We start from the raw sequence: 18,028 nt of genomic DNA, 5'->3' as shown, positions 1-18,028 counted from the left end.
TGACTTGAGTCCTTAGTAGTAGGAGAAGGAATCTTACCTGTGTTTAGGTGTGCCATTGCAAAAGATATTCATGCTAGGGATCCTCAATCTGAAATGGTTAGTGGCAAAATAACCATGTTTCACAAAGCAGCCCCTTTTAATCAATGTATCGATAAAACAATATTATAAAAGCACTCAGCTGCTATATTAAGCTGTATTGATTTTCATAGGGTAACTTTGTATGCCTGATGTATTTTAAGATGAGCAGGTCTCTTTGGGTTGTAGTGCTTCAGTTAACTTCTGGGCACTTGTCCATGCCATCCCCCAGCTCACAAGTCACTTCACCTTTTACATCCTCTCTTTTTTTGTTGGCATAACTGAAGCCAAGATGTGTCCATGTGATGTCATTGTGCTATCCTCCTTAGGAACAGCTCTAAACGATACGGTGTTTTACTAGCAGTTTGCAATGTTCCTGAGTTAAGGCTACATATTAGGACTTCAGTAGAGGAGTTCGTAAACTAAGGCAAGTGGCACAGCTAAAGCAGTTCAAGCTTATGTATAGTAGGATTACGTTCCTTGTGAGCGCACTCTTGGTGTCCTCAGTTGAATATCTGGTCTGGAAATGTTCAGTGATACAGCACAGGGGTGTGCTGGAGAAAGCAACAACTAGCATGAAGCTACAGGTGCTCTTTCCTTATGTCTCATAGCTGTGGGCTGGCTGAATGTTTCCCTCCTTCCAGCAAGTTTGAGTATTTTATCTAAGCAGGTGTAGCTTTGTACTTGTTTTGTTTGCCAAGGTCAGTAGAATACAACAGAGTATTACTGTTTTTTAGAGGACAGCACAGATGAGTGATGAAGATGATTATGATGGCTGTGATCTCTTTGACTCTGAAAAAGAGGAAGATGAGGATGGAGACTTAAATGAAAGCACAAGGCCTGTAAGTAATTGGAGAGAGATTTCATTTTCCTCATAAAAAAAAATTGTCCTTATAGGGATTATAATGGTAGCTCTCAGTTACCTGGTGTGGGATTATCTGGAGAGTGCCTGTAAAAATTGTGAATGGTCTTTCAACATGATTGTTCAGGCTTTATCCCTTTAAACCAGGGGACTTCTGCCACCCCAATGTGGCATCAAAGCTGGCTTTGAAGGTCATTAAGAAACTTGTTGCATTTGCACGTGTTAAATACTTCTTGCTTGTTCTGGTCTCAAAATAAGGTGACATTAAAAATGTATGTAATCACAAGGGATCACATAACAGACTAGAAATTACTTTTTTCCCCTCTTGAATCATGCACTATCTCTTAATTGCTTTCTTAATAGAAAGCAGCACTGACTTCTGAGCATTTCAATCAAAGGCTAGAGAGAATATTGTACAACTGAGGCTGTAGAATACAGTATTTATAATTGGAATTGCATCAAGTTTTTAACCGGAGTGTATGTAAGGAATGCGCTGTTTCTTGTCCCTGCTCCTCGGAAGAAGAGGCCAACATCATTTGCAGATGAGCTGGCAGCCCGAATCAAAGGAGAAGTTCCAGTCAAACAGGACGAAGAGCGTTCATGTAAGTTAACACTTTAGCTTTGATATGTGCTTATGAGGTTGTGGGGAATCATGAGAGAGCTGGACAGGAGATTCTGTTTAACAGATGTTTCACAAAATTTGAATATGTGAGAGGAGTTAAAGACACTGTTTCATGTTCTGAGAAACCTTTTGACCGCAATTTCTAGGAATTAATTGAAATCCACTGAGTGTTATAATGGAAAGCATTGCATTCAGGTAAGATGGGTCACACACAAAGCACACATTATTGGAAGTGTTTTCTTTGCAATCTGATTCTCCCTCTGTTTATAAAATTGCATGTTTGACCACGCGTTTCCTCCTGTTTCAGTAAGAAGTCACTGGTCGCTATAGTCTTTGTGTGAGCTTTACAATGGAAAACCCCTCGAGCAGTAGATTTTTGTTTTCAAGGTGTATAGGTTGTTTGGTTTTCATCTTTGTTACTTAAATATGCTGTGTTTTGAGGAACTTTTCCTTACTACTGTTTTCAGTGATATTTGAGGCTAAATACTGCATTTACTTTTGTGTCCCTTTCAAAGGCAGAGCTCTCTCAAACAGTTATTCTTGCAGCAAAGCAGCAGTTGAAAATAGGTGACTGAAACTGAGGTGGCAAGTGCCTGTCAGCCTGTTTCTTACCTGTAATTCTGAGAGCATGAACAAACATGAGCACCCTATATGTGTTCTTGAGTGGTTCAAATAACCAAGCTAGGTCTGTGAGTATTAGAGTACAAAACCTGCTGGCTTACCCCATTCAGTTACAGGGAAGTCTTCTGTTCGTTGTAATAACCTTGACATGGTAGGGCTAGAGGGAATAAAACTCTGGCTTTGCTTTAGGTAATTGAATCAAGGATAATATGTCTAGAACCACTTAAGATGCTCAAAGGTTCTGTGTGGGCTCTGCACCAGCTGGAATGCTGTGTGGCTCTGGCATCTTGGATGACAGTAGTCTGCTGGACCCATGGTGTCTGACAGAATGTTGTTATTACAATTGTAAAGTGCCTATTTTATAATCTGTACTTCATAGAGTTGCTTCAATGGGCTCATTCATATGAAAACACATAGGTCAGCTTCGTTAGATTTTGGGGGTTTTAGGTTTGCTTTATCGTAAATTGATCACTGTCTGCAAGTAAAGATGGACTATTTTATTTATGTTTTGAAATTTTCTTTTTAAAGCCCAGTCACTGGAAACCAAAACACAGAAAACCCTGAAAGAGAAGAAAGAAGTCAGAGTTCCATCAGATGGTAGGATTTCCTTCTCTGTTATTTTTGAATTATGGGCTGGAATGTAAGACACTGCTTAGAAAATTGTGACATCTACTCTAGAAACTGGGTGGGATGCATCCTTCAAGGTTGAGTGCGTATGCAAATCTAGGTTGTGGTGTGCTTGTAAAACAAGGCTAGAAACAAGCCTAGTGAGAGTTTCTCCTTAAATGTGGCCTTGTGGAGCAACCATATATAACCCAGTCTGACTCAGCAGCTTCTCTGTATGTGTCATGTTTGAGACATGGGCTGGAATCAAACCAGCTTTTGTTTTGGCTGTTTAATTCTCTTTCACTGAAATTTGGTTGGTTGCACCACAGCTATATGCTCTTATATTTTCTAGATGAAGATGATGACATCTTCAAACCTCCTAAATTAACTGATGAAGACTTCACACCCTTTGGGTCCAGGGGTGGCCTCTTCAGTGGTGGAACAGGTCTCTTTGATGATGAAGAGGTGAGAATGCTGGAAAGGATAAAAATAGAGTGTGTGTGTGTGTGTGTCACCATTTTAAAACCAAAGTATCTTGACATTCTCAACTCTGGAAGGCAGGGAAGGGAAGCAATATGTTGTTGATTGATGTAATATTCAAGCATAATGGAACAGTGTAGCTTTCCAGTGGAGAAAGAGAACTACACAAGTGAGGTACTTACGGTTCCCTTGGCACAAAGCCCTCTCTTCTGCACTAGTGCTGCTAGAGATGCAAGTGTGGTCCTATTGTTACATAAGGTTGTAATTCCAGCAGAGCTTACTCAGCACCTACCTCATCTTTATTTGTGGAGGTAAACCAAATGCAATACTGTTTATTCATTTTAAACCAGAATATTTTTCTTAAAATGCCTGTGAGAACACTGAGTTTCATCACTCTTTTTCTCTCTGGATGTAGGAGAAGTTTGTTAAGAAAGAGAACGTGATACCCTTTCCATTCTATCTTTCACATACCGTATCCAGACAATGATACTGTTGGGTTTCTGTCTCTGTGCTACTAAAAGTTCCCTATTGCAATTATATTCTTTTATCCAGTTATACAATTTCTGGGTTACCTGCACTGGCAAGAGAAGTTCACTGTAAGCTCACTTTCGTGCTGTGTAACTGCAGCTGACTTGAAGGAATGGCACAAAGTGCATTTCTGACCTTATTTTAGCATCATTTTTGCATGTGAAAGAGGAAGGAAACTCACTGTTGGGGGTACTTGAGATGTAAGAATCTGACAGTACAACTATGTAAAACAAGCAATTGCCTCTGATTTTATCATGCAGCTGGTTTTGGTAATGGTCAAACATAGTCCAGAATTAGCAGCCAGCCAGCCTTGTGTTCCTCATTACAGCTAGAACAGAAGTCAGGTGTTCCTTGGAGCTGAGGAGGCTATTTGACTGAAGTTTGGAAGGAGAAGGAACAGCTGACCTCAAGCTAACCATGCCAGTCTGCTAGAAAGTAACCAGCAAGCACCAGACAGGGGCATTGTGTGAAGGAAAGGATAATTCTGTACAGTGTTTTCCACTCAAATGCAGCCCTTACTGAGAAAATGTGTATGTACTTTTTAAGTGACAGATGACAGCTTTAATGAACAAACCAATGCAATAGCAGAAGCCAGCTTTGTGTCAGCGCTGATTCAGATGAAGAGATCACCAGTGCCTTTTGGCTGCTTATTGCCAAGGTTACTTTCCTCATCCTGTAGACGCAGGAGAGCCAAGCAGCTTTGTCTGTGATTGTTGCCTGCCTGCATACACTTGTTCTTGATTTTTCTGGTACCTGGAAGTTAATCATCTAGGAAGGGCAACTTAGGATGAGGCCTTCCTGTGCCAGAAGGCAGCCATAGTAGATCAACAAGCAAATAGTAGCTGACAGATGTGCAGTAACTCGCATTCCTGATGCAGCCCTGCACTCCCCTACTTTTTCCTAAGTATCACTGCCTTGTACAAAATTTTATATTTTGTATAAATACAAATTTATTTTTGTATAAATACAAATGCCATGCATTTTGAACCTCCAGGGATTCAACCTCATACTCAACTTCCCATAAATTGCTTTCAAGAAGGTGGTCAATGCTCATAAGATCTGGAGGCTTCCTGAAAAACTAGGCTGTGATTCTCAGGGAGGATTGGCACAGGGAAACTTCAGCCTGGACACAGTGACTTCTCTGGGAGTGTCCTGCAATGATTTTGAACTGTAACATACATCTCTGCACCATACTGGTGTCTTAGTCTCCTTAGCAACAACATAAATCATTCATCTTAATATGTGATGTGCAGGAATATTTTTATGATTGTCCTAATCTGAATTCTTCCTTCAAACCTTACTTCAGCAGGAAAGCTTAGAAGGGTTTAATCAGGACAGTTGCAGATTCTTTAGTGTAAGCCCTTGGGTATATGCAAATAAAAGGTCATTCCTTCTCTGCTGCAAACAGACTGATAATCTGTATAAATTAAATTTCAGAAGACAAAGACACTCTTTTGAGTGTGTACACTCAAGTTGATGCTTGAGTCTATATGTGCAGATATCCTTTTGAGAGAGATGAGTGATGATTACCTCCTTTGTCTTGGCTTAGAAGTGGATATTCTACATGGAAAAATCAGCAGCTATCTTTTGTTACAAAAAGAAAAAAATCACCACTTCTCTCCCTTTGCATTTTCATCTACAGAGTGATCTTTTTGCTGAAGCACCAAAAGGGGAAGAATCAAACAAGAGAGCAGACCAAGTCTCAGTAAGTGAAGGTAAGAACCAATTGTTTCTTCCTGTAGTCCTGTGTTGTGATTTATCACTGCTAGCAGCTAGACTGTGTTGTTTCCAAACTAGAAGGTCTGGAGTAGCAATTGTTGGCAAGTCTCTTCTCCTCCCCAGTCTTAATAAAGAACAGCTGTGTTTTCGTTGAATTTTAAATGTGTTTGTTCAGTATCATCTTTTACACACCTACTCTCCTGGAGCTGAAATGCTGTCTTTACCAATATTGGCAGAGCTCTCTGCATGCAGTGGGTTCCTGCTGCTGAAGAGTACTTTGTGGGATCCAGCTGTGGGTTTGAGTGGAGTAAAGATTGCTGCTTGTAAATTAATGCAAGTCGTGAGTTTCCCATTAGCTGCATATCTCGACCCTGAAGGATATTGAGCGCATGTTCTGTACTGCAGCAGCTTTGAGTGAAGCATTGTATTTGATGATTTTTCAGGTGAGGGTTGGGAGGCTAAGCTATTTTGTTTTGAATATATTGTATTGATGTGGTTTTGAATGTGTGAATGTGAACTCTTGTAAATAATGGTATGTGTAAGTGAATATTGTATTTAGATGCTTCAGTTTAGTAGAGTTGTTTTGTGGAGTTTTAATGGAGCAAAAATAGCTAGATTGCTATATGTATTTGTGAAACCCCACAAGTTCAAGGAGACTATGTAAAGAGTTCTGAGCTGTTGAGAGGGGAAAAAAAAAGAGCTCAGACTTCTCAGATTCTTATTTTTATGGAAGAATTCTGAAGGCTTTGACAGATGAAACAAGTGCATCCATTTGTATTGTACTTCCTATGATTTCAGCGTCCTCTACAAAGTCCTTAAAGAAAGTTCCTGCAGGTGCAGTATCTCTGTTCCCAGGTATGATTCATTCAATAGCAAATTGCTTCATGCACAAAATGCTCTTTTCTTTAAAACCTACTGAGGAGGTTTTAAAGAAAACTGTTCCAATACAGTGACACTGCATTGCTTGGTCATGTGCTTAATGACAAATGCAGGCGCTTCTACCATGCTAAGCCTAAAATGCAGCATGCTTTATGGATAATGGAGATTCTATAGGAGCTCTGAAGGTAGGTGTCATTGATGGCAGATATTGGCAGCTGCAGCTTCCAGTGTTATGCTGTGAGCTGTTAAGGATGTGTGTTACTTTAACTGATACTGTACTGTTTGTCTGCAGTGCATGCAGTCACACCTTTCCACTGTGCTCAGAGAAGAAAATGCGTTTTGGTTTCTCAGATTTGATCATGTTGCTTTAGGATAGCAGAACAGTTTAAACATGAGGTTCCTACATTTTTGTGGCACAACTAAGACTAATCTTGTTTCTGTGGTTTTGAGTAGAAGGATCTGCATACATAGGGAAGGAACAGTTCTTTAACTTGGAGCGAGGAAAAAAAGGGGTTTACAAAGGTTCTTGTTCCATATACCACTTCAGGCTGAGCAGTGAAAAGAAACATATCAGCAGCCTCTTTGAATCATCTGACTTGATTTCTGCCTCTGTGGAGGGTCTTCACCTGACTGTTACCTTAAAGTGTTGCCATTTGAGAGGGCTATTTTGTGACTTGTTGCTTCGCTTAACTGAGCCATCAGTGTTATTTTAGAGTAACATATTTACAAATACAGCCTTTTTAATTCAGGATTTAAAAGATACATCAGTATTGGTCATTCTGTGTAATTTTAAGACTTGGTAGCAAAGTTAAAAAGAGCAGATTGACATTTTCTTTATCCCTTGCTCTTTATTGGAGGTACTGTTGCATAACCAGTGAACATTCCATCATTCTAACAGTGTCCTGTTCTAGCTCACCAGGAATTAAGTTATATGTAGTGTTTATTCAAAGTTTTCAGTTGTTCCTTCTCAGTAACTCGTAGACATATTAAGGCCACCAGAGAAAAATGCAGATTACATATCCTTTGCTACTCAAAATCACTTAATGAACACATTTCCAGTAAACAGTTTAAGAACTTGAGAATGTTTAATTTCTAAACTTTGTGGCTGCGTTCTTGTCAATCTTGTGGCACTTTCTAATATCACAGTGCACTTTTGTCATAATAAACTGCTGCTGTGCTGGTCAAAATTCATGCAATCTGCTGACTTTTAATCAAATAATGGTTGTTCCACTTTCTGCTAACCTCTTAAAGCATCTTCCCCAGGCTTCCCACACACAAATTTCCAAGATAATATACATAAGGAGCAAAAAGGCTTAAAAAACAGGCTGCCTGTTTTTACCAAGAGTGTTAAAAGTGTTTCCAGACAGCTTATTGATGTGTCCTGCTTCAGTAATATGCACATTTACCCACCAGATACAGAAGAAACAGTTGTTACCAGCTTATTCTAGTTTACCATTGCTGTATCTAGAGTACATAGGAATCTTAGGAACGGTCAGCCTCATGCCACGGTACTGCTAGCTGTCCTGCATGACAGGTGCAGCTTTTTAGGAGATCTCAGTCACCTGTCCTCCCCTCTCCTCAAACACCTTACCACTTCTATTTGTCCAAGTGGTGTGGCTTACTAGTTAAAATGGGATTCTGGTTTGGGAAATCCATAGGGACAACAGTGAGGGACTGCTGTGTTTTGGAATCTGGCTACTGTTCTTAAGAGAGATGAGGAGGTTTGAGGATTGCAGTGTGAGGGATTGGCTGGCTGTGACTTGGCTTTATCAGGAAGTTTCTAGCTAATGGTTTTGATGTAGTATTGTTGCAGGAGCACATTAAAAGTTGCTGTAATGGAACTCTGCCTCACTCCAATTACTGTTGCACAAGTTCAGCCATTTGGTAACTCTGGCAATGATCTCTGTGTGGGTTTTATTTCCCCCCTTTCTGAACTGCAGGAGGAAGTGATGTGTTTAGTTCTGTAGTTGTGGAAAAAGACAAGAAACCAGTAGCACAGAGCACAGAGAAGACTCCTAAACAGCCTGGCAAAATTGCTCTGTTCGATGATGAGGATGATGACTTCTTCGTGGGGCCAACTAAAAAGCCTCCAGATTCAGGTACGTGTGCAAAGGAAGATTAAATCTAAAGGTCATCAAAATTCAAACCTGCATCACTGTTACTTCTGCTTTGGTTGTTTTATGGGAGTTTTTTTTGCTGTTGGCATTTCTTTTCTTCAGAGTGGCGTAGGACTGTTTGTTTGTACATGCTGTCCACTGACTTCCATCTCTTAGGGTGCTCTTTCTGCTGCTTAGAGCAGTATCTAGACTTAAATCGGGGCTATGTTGGAGACTTTATTCACACAGTCTTGAGTCCCTGAGCCCAACACTCACTATTGGCAGGCTCTAGACCTTTAGAGGTAGCAAGCCAATACAAAACACTGCCTTTAGGGGTGCCCCCAGCAATGCTTGCTGACTGCACTCTGTCACCAGTGCTTTTGGGTAAATGGTGTTTCACTTTCAGAACCTGTCTAGCTTTTTCCCTTAGAGACTCCTGATACTGGTTATATTTAGAGAGGGAACATGGTATCTTTTTGAGACTGTGGTATCTTGTTCAGTAGTGGCTGTTCTGTTCTCATTCCCTGTTTATCCTGTCTCATCTCTTAATGCAGTCAAGTCCACGGCTGACCTGTTTGATGATGATGAAGGTGACTTATTCAAGGAAAAACCTGGCATTCCTCCTGTGGTGGCTGGCACAACTAAAGCAGAAAGCCGCAGGGACACAGTCATGGAAAAAAAGGTAATGGTGTATAAATAGATGGTATGGCTAAGATTTTAGGAAGAAGTTACCACTGTAGACTTTCCATATACAACACTGTGGAAGTGTCATATTTATGAAACAACTAGACTCATGAGGACTTTCGCAACCAGAGTGCTTCAAGCATCCTTAAAGCCTTTTGCCTCTCAAACCTCAGGTTTGAGGGATTTTTGTGTGGGTGTTGTCCCAAAAGTAGGATCATTTTGTGATTGGAAGAATCTTATTACGGCTAGATTGAAATAAGAATAATAAGAACACAGTAAGAAACCTCTGATAATAAATAAGTTTTTATGAATATCATGGCTGAAATGAAATTAGTTTGACTTGAGAACCTTTTATGTCATATTTCTGTGCTACAGAGGCAGTTTGCACTTACACCAACTGTTGATAGCAACTTAACTAGTAACCCATTGTTTTTATCTATTATGGAAAAGGAAGGTGGGTGTCATAGTTCTACCTAAGCATTTACAATATTTGGAGTGTTTAAAAAGTTGGTTTATAGTGAAACCTCTTCATTTAAAGAAAGCTCTAAATGCTGTCCTGAGGACATACATATAGACTATGAGTCTCCCGATGCCTGCTCCTCTTTTATTTGCAGACACTATCTTGAGGAGAGTAGGGATGCTTTCTATGGCAGAAATTTTATATGCTCTTTTTATGTATATTTGTTGTCCAAGGAGTATTTGAACATAATGAGGGGCTGGAGAGCTCCCTGGAGGAGAAGAACCTGGGGGTGTTGACAGCTGGCTGAACATGAGCCAGCAGTGTGCTCAGGTGACCAAGAAGGCCAATGGCATCCTGGCCTGTATCAGGAATAGTGTAACCAGCAGGAGTAGGGAAGTGATAGTTCTGTTGTAATCAGCTCTGGTGAAGTCACATCTTGAGTACTGCATTCAGTTTTGGGCCCCTCACTACAGGAAGGATGTTGAGATGCTGGAGCATGTCCAGAGAAGGGCAACAAAGCTGGTGAAGGGTCTTGAGCACAAGTCCTATGAGGAACAGCTGAGCGAGCTGGGACTTTCTAGCCTTGAGAAAAGGAGGCTGAGGGGAGACCTTATCGCTCTCTACAGCTACCTGCAAGGCAGTTGCAGAGATGTTGGAGTTGGTCTCTTCTCTCAGGTGACAAGCAATGGTATGAGAAGAAATTGCTTAAAATGTCACCAGCAGAAATTTAGGTTAGATGTCAGGAAGAATTTCTTTACTGAAAGGGTTGTCAAGCATTGGAATATGCTGCCCAGCAAGGTGGTGGAGTTGCCATCCCTGGAGGTATTTAAAAAGGCATGTAGATGAAGTGCTTAAGGACATGATCCTAGAGGTGGACTCGTCAGGGTTAGGCTGTGGTTGGACTTGATGATCTAAATGGTCTCTTCCAACCCAGGTGATTCTATGATTCTCCCTTCTGGGCTGAGAAGCCTGCAGTGCTGGGTATGTCAAATGCAAATTGCTGCAGGACTTTCTCCATATTACCTTATGAGAAGCACCTGAGCACAAGGGCCAAAACCAGCTTCTGTTTCTGGTACAGTACAAGAGTATCCATGGCCAGTGAAGCGGGGAATGGTGGTGGAAGGTCATCCAATTCCATTGCTCTGATCTCATAGCACTTGGCTTTTCTGGAAGAGAGTTTGAGAACTGATTCAGCAGCACCACTCCTGCTCAGGAAGTGTGGGCAGTCTTATACTCTCTTGCTGTCAGTAGTGCTTGGGTCTGGAATTGTTCGGAGTTTAATGGCAATATAGCTGGTGGCAGGCTAGGGCTGTGCTGTGCTAATGCAGGAAATGATATCTGGCACAGACTGCCCTCTTCCTTTACAAAACACAGCTTGTTAGAAGCAACTTTTTAGTTTAACTCATGAGGAGGCCTGGCGTGAGTTGCTGCGTACGTTTTTCTGCTGAGAAGGTGGTGGTAGGAGAGGAGGCCTATGATAAGACCAGCAAGTCACTTTGCATAGCTCTGGCTGCGTGTGAGTAACTCAGCATGTGAGTTTTGGATTTCAGCCCATGGGTGACAAGCTTGTGTTCTGTCCCTCCAACTGCTGGGATGCTGCCAGCAACAAGCCTCTTAGAAGGGGCCATATGATGTGCCAGCCCTTACTGAATCTAAAATGGGTGCTGATGCAGTGTCTTTATTTGTCCTAAAGAGTCAACCATCTTCAGGTGAAGACTTTAAGCCTTTATCTGAAAAACCTCCAAGAAAGCAGATGGGCCTCTTTTCTGATGAGGAGGATTCTGAAGTGAGTATAATGAAAGATTGCCTATGTTTAATATCATGTCCTCAGCTTCCAGCTAGAAATTAATCTACAATACTGAGGGAAATTTTTGTGAGGTTGCAAGTGATTGGGACACCTGAGTCAGAAAATATGTCCCTACTTCACAGGCACACTAAATCCTTTTTTTTTTTTAAGGAAAAAAATTAATGTCTCATTTAGAGCTCTTGGACATATAGCATTGCTTTGCAAAGTAACACTTCTTTGGTTTGCACAGGACTTGTTTTCAACAAGTAAAACTGTGAAGCCCAAACATACACCTATACCCACCAGCAAGTCCATGACAAAAGCACCACTTTCTTTGTTTGATGATGATGAAGAGGTAAGTACCACTTCCTGATCCTACCTCTGTGTGTGTGTCCCCTGTTGCAAATGTAGCAGGAAGTACTCAGAAGTTCACACCACTAAGCTTGTAACTGGGGCACTGAATTGGAATGCTTAATTGATCTTGCCTTGTGTAGCAGTTCTGAGTGTGTATACAGCATTGTGGGGAACAGTAGTAACAGGGACTCCTGTGAGTTCTTTGAACTTATTAGTATTTTGCAGTCAGTGCATAGTATCTCTGGACCTAAACATGTTACAATACAAGAAAGATATGGAACTCTTGGAGAGGGCCCAGAGGAGGGCCACAAAGATGATTAGAGTGCTGGAGCGGCTCACCTATGAAGAGAGGCTGAGGGAGCTGGGCTTCTTCAGCCTGGAGAAGAGAAGGCTGTGGGGGGACCTCATTCCCAGTACTTGAAGGGAACATACAAACAGGAGGGGAATCAACTTTTTAAAAGGGTAGACAATGGCAGGACAAGGGGGAATGGATTAAAGCTAAAGGAAGGAAGGTTTAGCTTAGATATTAGGGGGAAGTTTTTTTACAGAGAGAGTGGTGAGATGCTGGAATAGGCTGCCCAGAGAGGTGGTGGATGCCCCATCCCTGGAGGGTCTAGGCCAGGTTGGATGGGGCCCTGAGCAACCTTGTGTAGATCCAGGTTGGTGGCCCTGTCTGTGACAGGGGGGTTGGAACTCTATGATCCTTGGGGTCCCTTCCTACACAGGCCAGTCTATGGATTCTATTACATTTTCCCTCTATCAGGCTAGAGTACACTGAGCAATAGAATGGATATGAGCTTCAAGAAGATGATTTATTCTGGCCTCTGGTACCTAGCAACATGGATGACTTCTTGCTTCTCTTGTGTCATGGCCTGTGAATTCCTTTTTTTTCTCACTTTCCAGTGTGTAAGAATTTTGGTTGCTAGTGTAGGAACTGAGATCACAGCACATTTTGTGCAAGAAACGTAACAAAATTGGATTAGTGCATGTTTTTCTTTTTTCCTACCCTCTTCTCACACCCCCATGCTCTCCAAAGAGCATTCAACTCTGGGCTTGCAGCCTTTGTGATGAGTTAACTTGCTCTGTAGCCTTAACCTGAGGCAAACAGGAGACCTGCTCAGAGCTGTAAGATTAGGGGATTTCTGCAAACTCAAGACAAAGGTTTCTCTTTTAAGAGGAGGGTGCTTCTAGATTACCTTTCTGAATAGGGGCTTTTCAGAAGCAGCTTTCAGGATAGTGAAACATTTTGTAATGTGTCAGGGTCTCTTGTTTCTAGCATGAAGGTAACATTGTGGACCTGAAGTTCAAGTTAAGTGGAGAAAAGAATAAATACATGTTAGGTGGTAAAGTCAACGTATGTTTTGGTATATTCTGATACCTAAATAATAATCTGCATGAGTGTCTGCAGGTGAAAAGTCTTGGATCTTGCCTCATGGTAGTGGTTTGTCTATCACCTGTCTTCTCAGAATAGGATTCATTCTCTATTTTATGATGTAGGTGTAGAAACAGTACTCCATTGTGTTAGCTACTGTCAAACAGATCGGCTCAGTGGTGGGTTTTGGCTGTTGGTCAGGCCTTATGGTAGAGAATCTGTGAGCCAAAATCAGGCTGTGTGCTTACAAGTTTATAGTCTTATCAATTGTGTGCATAGAATTCCCTGTACCATTCTTCAAATTGTTTCAAAAAGGGTTCACAAAACACAATTTCTCTATCCTGCTTATCTTCGAAGTGTGTGGCAGCAGTGTCTTGCATGCTGATGACTTCTCAGTCAGTCTTTCATTGAGATTTTGGCTTTTGATTTTTTTTTTTTTCTAATATGTGGGGGGTTTTTTAATTTTCTTTTAAGGATCTCTTTGGTGTGGTACCTGCCAAGAAGCAACAGGAGAAGCCCCCAGAAGAGAAAGCAAAACAGTCAGAGCCACTCAAGAAAGCCACCAGCTTATTGTTCAGCAGTGATGAGGAGGTACTGAGGAGTAAGGTTTGGTTGAAAGGGATTACCAGGCTTTATGCAGGGCAAAGTATAAAACTGCAGAGATGGGAACCACAGTCAAACTCTGCTATGTCCATATGCCATGCCTGCCCCAATCCTGGGACTTTTTTGCAGTTGAGAAAGTTTGAGCCAAGAAACAGCTGTTTTAGGATCTAGGTAACAGAAGTCATATGGAAGAGAAAATTAGTATTTTCAATGCAATTTATTAAAAGATTGATAGAAAATGGTGACTGCTGCCAGCAAATCTGACTTAATACTGAAAGGGATAAACAAGCTAATTTTTACTGCTTTAATTTCTCTAATGAAAGCTTAGCAATCCTAGGTAGACGTTAGATATGTGGTGAAATTTTTTTGTTTTGTTTTTTTGGGGGGGTTTAATTTATTTGCTTATTGTTTTTTTGTTTGTTGTGGGTTTAGGTTTTTTTGTTGTTCTTATTGGGTTTTTTAATCTAGGAAAAGACATAAATGACTAAGCTTCCCAGAGAGCAGTACTCTTCTAGTGATGGATTAGGTGTTGTCCTGCATGTTAAATGGAAGCCAGAGACACTTAAGTAAATTAAAAACTTGTCTGGAAATTCTCTGAATTAACTTGTGTGAATAGGATCCAGACTCTCCCTAGCCTTCCTACCTCCCAAAATTACTCTTTTGTGTCAACTTGATTTTTATTACCTGTCCTGTAATTGGTTGTGTAGTGGATACTAGTAATGTCTTTAAACACATTTTTATCTTAATGTAGACTAAACAAAGTTCATACTTCAACATGCCTCTAGTCTCTTTCAGAAAGAGAAGGAACAGAGGTAGAGAACAGGACAATCCACTTAAAATGCTGAGAATAAGATAACACACAAGCCAGAAGACTCTCACGATGCCAGAAATGTTTCCTTTTAATGTGGACTTGTTTGGGGAGTAGGCTTGAATTTTTTCACTTTTTTTTTTTTTTTTAACCTTCAGGGGAAGGGCAAAATAGTGTGGTTAAAAGCTGAGGAATTAAAACATGCAGCCTCATGCACTTGAGTAATGAATAGTCTTGGGTGTGGGGCATTGTATGCTTTTTTTCTTAGGTTTGGGGTAGGTTGTTTGGGGGTGGTTTTTACACAGACAGACACACACACACACACACACACACACACACACACACACCAGTCTTGCTGATTATTTGATTCAAATCATGTTCTGTTGGGTGACCTTACTCCTGTAACTGCAGCTGACACTGACTTCAGTTGTTAAGAGTAACTGTAATAGTAAAGCTTGCATACCCTGTTTTGTTGGGCAAATGCTGCATGTCAGAAGGTGGCCAGGCTCTCTGCAAAGCCTGAGCAGCGTCAGATTACAATAGCTAACACAAAGGTAGGAAAAAAACTAGTGGAGAGATGCAGGGGCTGCCAGGATGCTGAAGTGTCTCTGCTTGTAGAGAAGATTGGAAAGTGGCTTTCACTGAGACAAAAGAAAACTTAGGGTTCCTTATTTTTAAGGAACACTGGAATATCTCCAAGCCAGCTAAACTTCCTTCTGAAGATGACCGAAAAGAGGACCCCGCAAAACCAGCTAGCACTGTCAGTCAGGCTAAAGCTGTGAAGAAGACGAGCCTCTTTGAGGAAGATGATGATGAGGATTTATTTGCAATCACTAAAGAGAGGTGAAAGTCTGGGGAGGGGAGGGGGGGCATTTTTCAGAACAGCCCAGCAGTGCTCTCAAAACCAGGTGGATCCAGGCATATTGCAAGTGTTGTCCCTTGCTACTGCTGCTGAGGAGGAAGTAAGAGGTGTGTGAGTGGGAATGGGTAGGGCTGGGCTCTCTTACCTCTTTCATACCTGTGGTAGATCATTCTTGCTGCCACTGAACTGGGATCTCCGTTTCCCTGCCTGCTATATAGAATACTCTTTTTATCTTTGACCTCTTTTTATCTTTGCTTCTGCTGAAAACAGACAAGAAGGGAGGGTGGTAGAATTGTTGAGACAGTAAGGAAGCAGAGGCCTGTTTCTGGGATCACTTGCCACAAATTATGATCCTAAGTGATAGTTCTAAACAGATGCTGTGCATGGCATCTGAAACTTTTGCACTGAATCTTCCCCTTTCTCCCCTCTTCCTGCAGCCAAAGAAAGCCCCAGAAGGTATCCTTGTTGTTTGAAGATGATGCTGTTAATGGAGAATCACTCTTCAGCTCCCAATCAGCTCTACTTCCTTCAGCTGCTACAGCTGCAGTGGTACCCTCCCTTTTTTTTTTAAAGCTATAGTGGAACACTTGATCTTTTTATAGTCTATCTTAATCGTTAGATACTTGATGTAGGTCTAGATAATAGTAGCTCTAGCAAATTGGGAATGAGAACAGGGCAAACTGAACTCTTACGAGTGAAACGTTTTACTACCATCAGCCTAACAGAGGTTTCAAAATTTTCTCAACCACAAACTCTAAATTTGTTTGGTTTATGCGAAAAGGCCTTCCTGAGGATGATTTGAGAACTCTCAACCACAAAACACCATTTAAAAGAACAGATGGCTTACTGCTGACTGTGAAGCTATGGCTTCACCCTTTGTGTCACCTCAACCCAAGCTGATTTATCTGTGTTTACAGGTTTCTTATTGTCCCTCTGTTGAGGATGCTTGCACTGTCCTCTGTCTTATGAAGTTAGCTTATCATGTGTGACCTCTCTGTTGATGTTTTGGAATTGAGAGTAGGAGTTGGAGAAGCCTAACACAACTGTATCAGTAGTGGGAATTCCTTCGTGTGTGTGCTTCCTCCCCTTCCCCTTGCCTTCCTGCTTACTGGGAAAACAATTGTCCTGGCCCATAAAGATGATAAGCTTGGGAACAGAAGAAGAAACAGGCAATCCACAGTCTTGCTGCTGGCACCACACAGACAAGATTCCCAGTGCATCAACTCTAAGATTACAACTGCTTCCTGGCACTCTGAAACCAAAGAGCCTATAACACCATTGATCAAAAGTTACAAACCAGATTGTCCCATGGGAGGAACGTAGGAGTTAAGCGTTGTTGCCAGTGCCCTAGACCCCTGCAGAAGCCAAACTGAGACTGTGCTGTCCCACAGCAGTGTATACTTCTATACCCACTGATTTTGTGTCAACAACATTCTCTTAATTTTGCAGGAGAAATTAAAACCAGCACAGGCATCGCCTTTCTTTAATGATGAAAAGGAGGAAAAGGAAGGTCTACCAGACACAGCAGCAAAGTCTAACCAGGTAGAAGATACTTTGTGGTGTTTAGAAGAGCCTGAAGCAGTTCCTGTGCCTAGAGGAACAGATGTTGCACAACAGCAGACAAAAGAACAAGTGAGAGATTTTTTTACATTAATATGAAGTTTGGTCAAGGCTCAGTTTAAAAATATTAATCTAGCAGCACTGTTCTGGGACAGAATTCTTTTTTTGGATTGCCTCTTCTATTGCAAAGGAGAGAATAGCTCTTGTCTCCACTTAGCAAAATCACTTGTCAGTCAAACATTAAATTGCTTAGTTGAGAAACAACTTTGAAATGCCATTTAACATATGTGAGAGATTTGTTTGGGATTTTTTTGGGGGGTGGGTTAAGGTGGAATCTGTTTCGGTTTTCTGTTTTTCCTCCAGAATTGGATGAATAATCTTTACTTACATGAACAGAGGCTGTCCTTTGAAAGATCATTTACACTTATGTGTAGGCTTTGCTTCAAGCTTAGTAAATTTGTTTCAGCATACTGTCTGATGGGTTATAAATGGTGTTGGTAGCTGTAACTTTCAGGATTGTGAAGTTCTCCTGGGCAGCACTTCTAATAGAATGATATTTGAGTGTAGTATTGAAGAAACTTCAGCATAACGTACTTTTGGCCATGGTCTTGCTAAGGATTTTTGGGAAATGAACAGCTGATAAATTTCCAGAGTAGCTATGTCTTGCTTATTCAGGGTTCAAGTAGTGCTGCCCAATCCGAAGAATCCCAAGTTGCATGTTACAGGTACCTCAGAGATAGTAGCAAAGCTATTTAATGCAGCCTTGTGGTGCACGTGTAACCTGACGTACTGATGAGGACACCTTATGCAGGAAGCCGCTTATCAACAGCGCTACATCGTAGGGTACAGGAGGAAACTTGTGTTCCCTTCGGAGACATAAAGTATGTTCTCTTCTTTATATATTGTCTGTCTAAGTAAAATTAGTTGAATATAGTTGCTTGTTAGTGGACTACAGACCTTGACCACTGCTGCATTTAACCAAGAAAGTTTAAAGGGTTTGTGCTTCGTCTTTTTGTGTGGCTTTTTTCTTTGTTTGTAAACCTGAACAAAA

General features: G+C 41.2%; 1 protein-coding gene across 4 annotated transcripts in view; it reads left to right on the top strand.

Annotated features, from left to right (window-relative positions):
- Positions 1-18,028, top strand: part of WASHC2C (WASH complex subunit 2C) — a 38,710-nt gene that overhangs the window by 6,274 nt on the left and 14,408 nt on the right. For 2 of the 4 annotated variants that reach the window (XM_084264916.1, XM_084264913.1), the window contains exons 7-20: positions 813-917; positions 1,458-1,539; positions 2,709-2,777; positions 3,139-3,251; positions 5,437-5,509; positions 6,312-6,368; positions 8,333-8,491; positions 9,043-9,170; positions 11,326-11,418; positions 11,669-11,773; positions 13,619-13,735; positions 15,235-15,398; positions 15,855-15,966; positions 16,867-17,049. In XM_084264916.1, the coding sequence (XP_084121042.1) occupies positions 813-917; positions 1,458-1,539; positions 2,709-2,777; positions 3,139-3,251; positions 5,437-5,509; positions 6,312-6,368; positions 8,333-8,491; positions 9,043-9,170; positions 11,326-11,418; positions 11,669-11,773; positions 13,619-13,735; positions 15,235-15,398; positions 15,855-15,966; positions 16,867-17,049 (1,560 nt within the window). The remainder of the gene's footprint in view (positions 1-812; positions 918-1,457; positions 1,540-2,708; positions 2,778-3,138; positions 3,252-5,436; positions 5,510-6,311; positions 6,369-8,332; positions 8,492-9,042; positions 9,171-11,325; positions 11,419-11,668; positions 11,774-13,618; positions 13,736-15,234; positions 15,399-15,854; positions 15,967-16,866; positions 17,050-18,028) is intronic. The other 2 variants (XM_084264914.1, XM_084264915.1) reach the window with 2 other exon arrangements.

This window comes from Gallinula chloropus (genome assembly GCF_964237585.1).
Source record: "Gallinula chloropus genome assembly, chromosome: 5".
Taxonomy (NCBI): domain Eukaryota; kingdom Metazoa; phylum Chordata; class Aves; order Gruiformes; family Rallidae; genus Gallinula; species Gallinula chloropus.
Note: the sequence above shows the minus strand (reverse complement) of the source record. Positions and strands in the feature narration are given on the sequence as shown.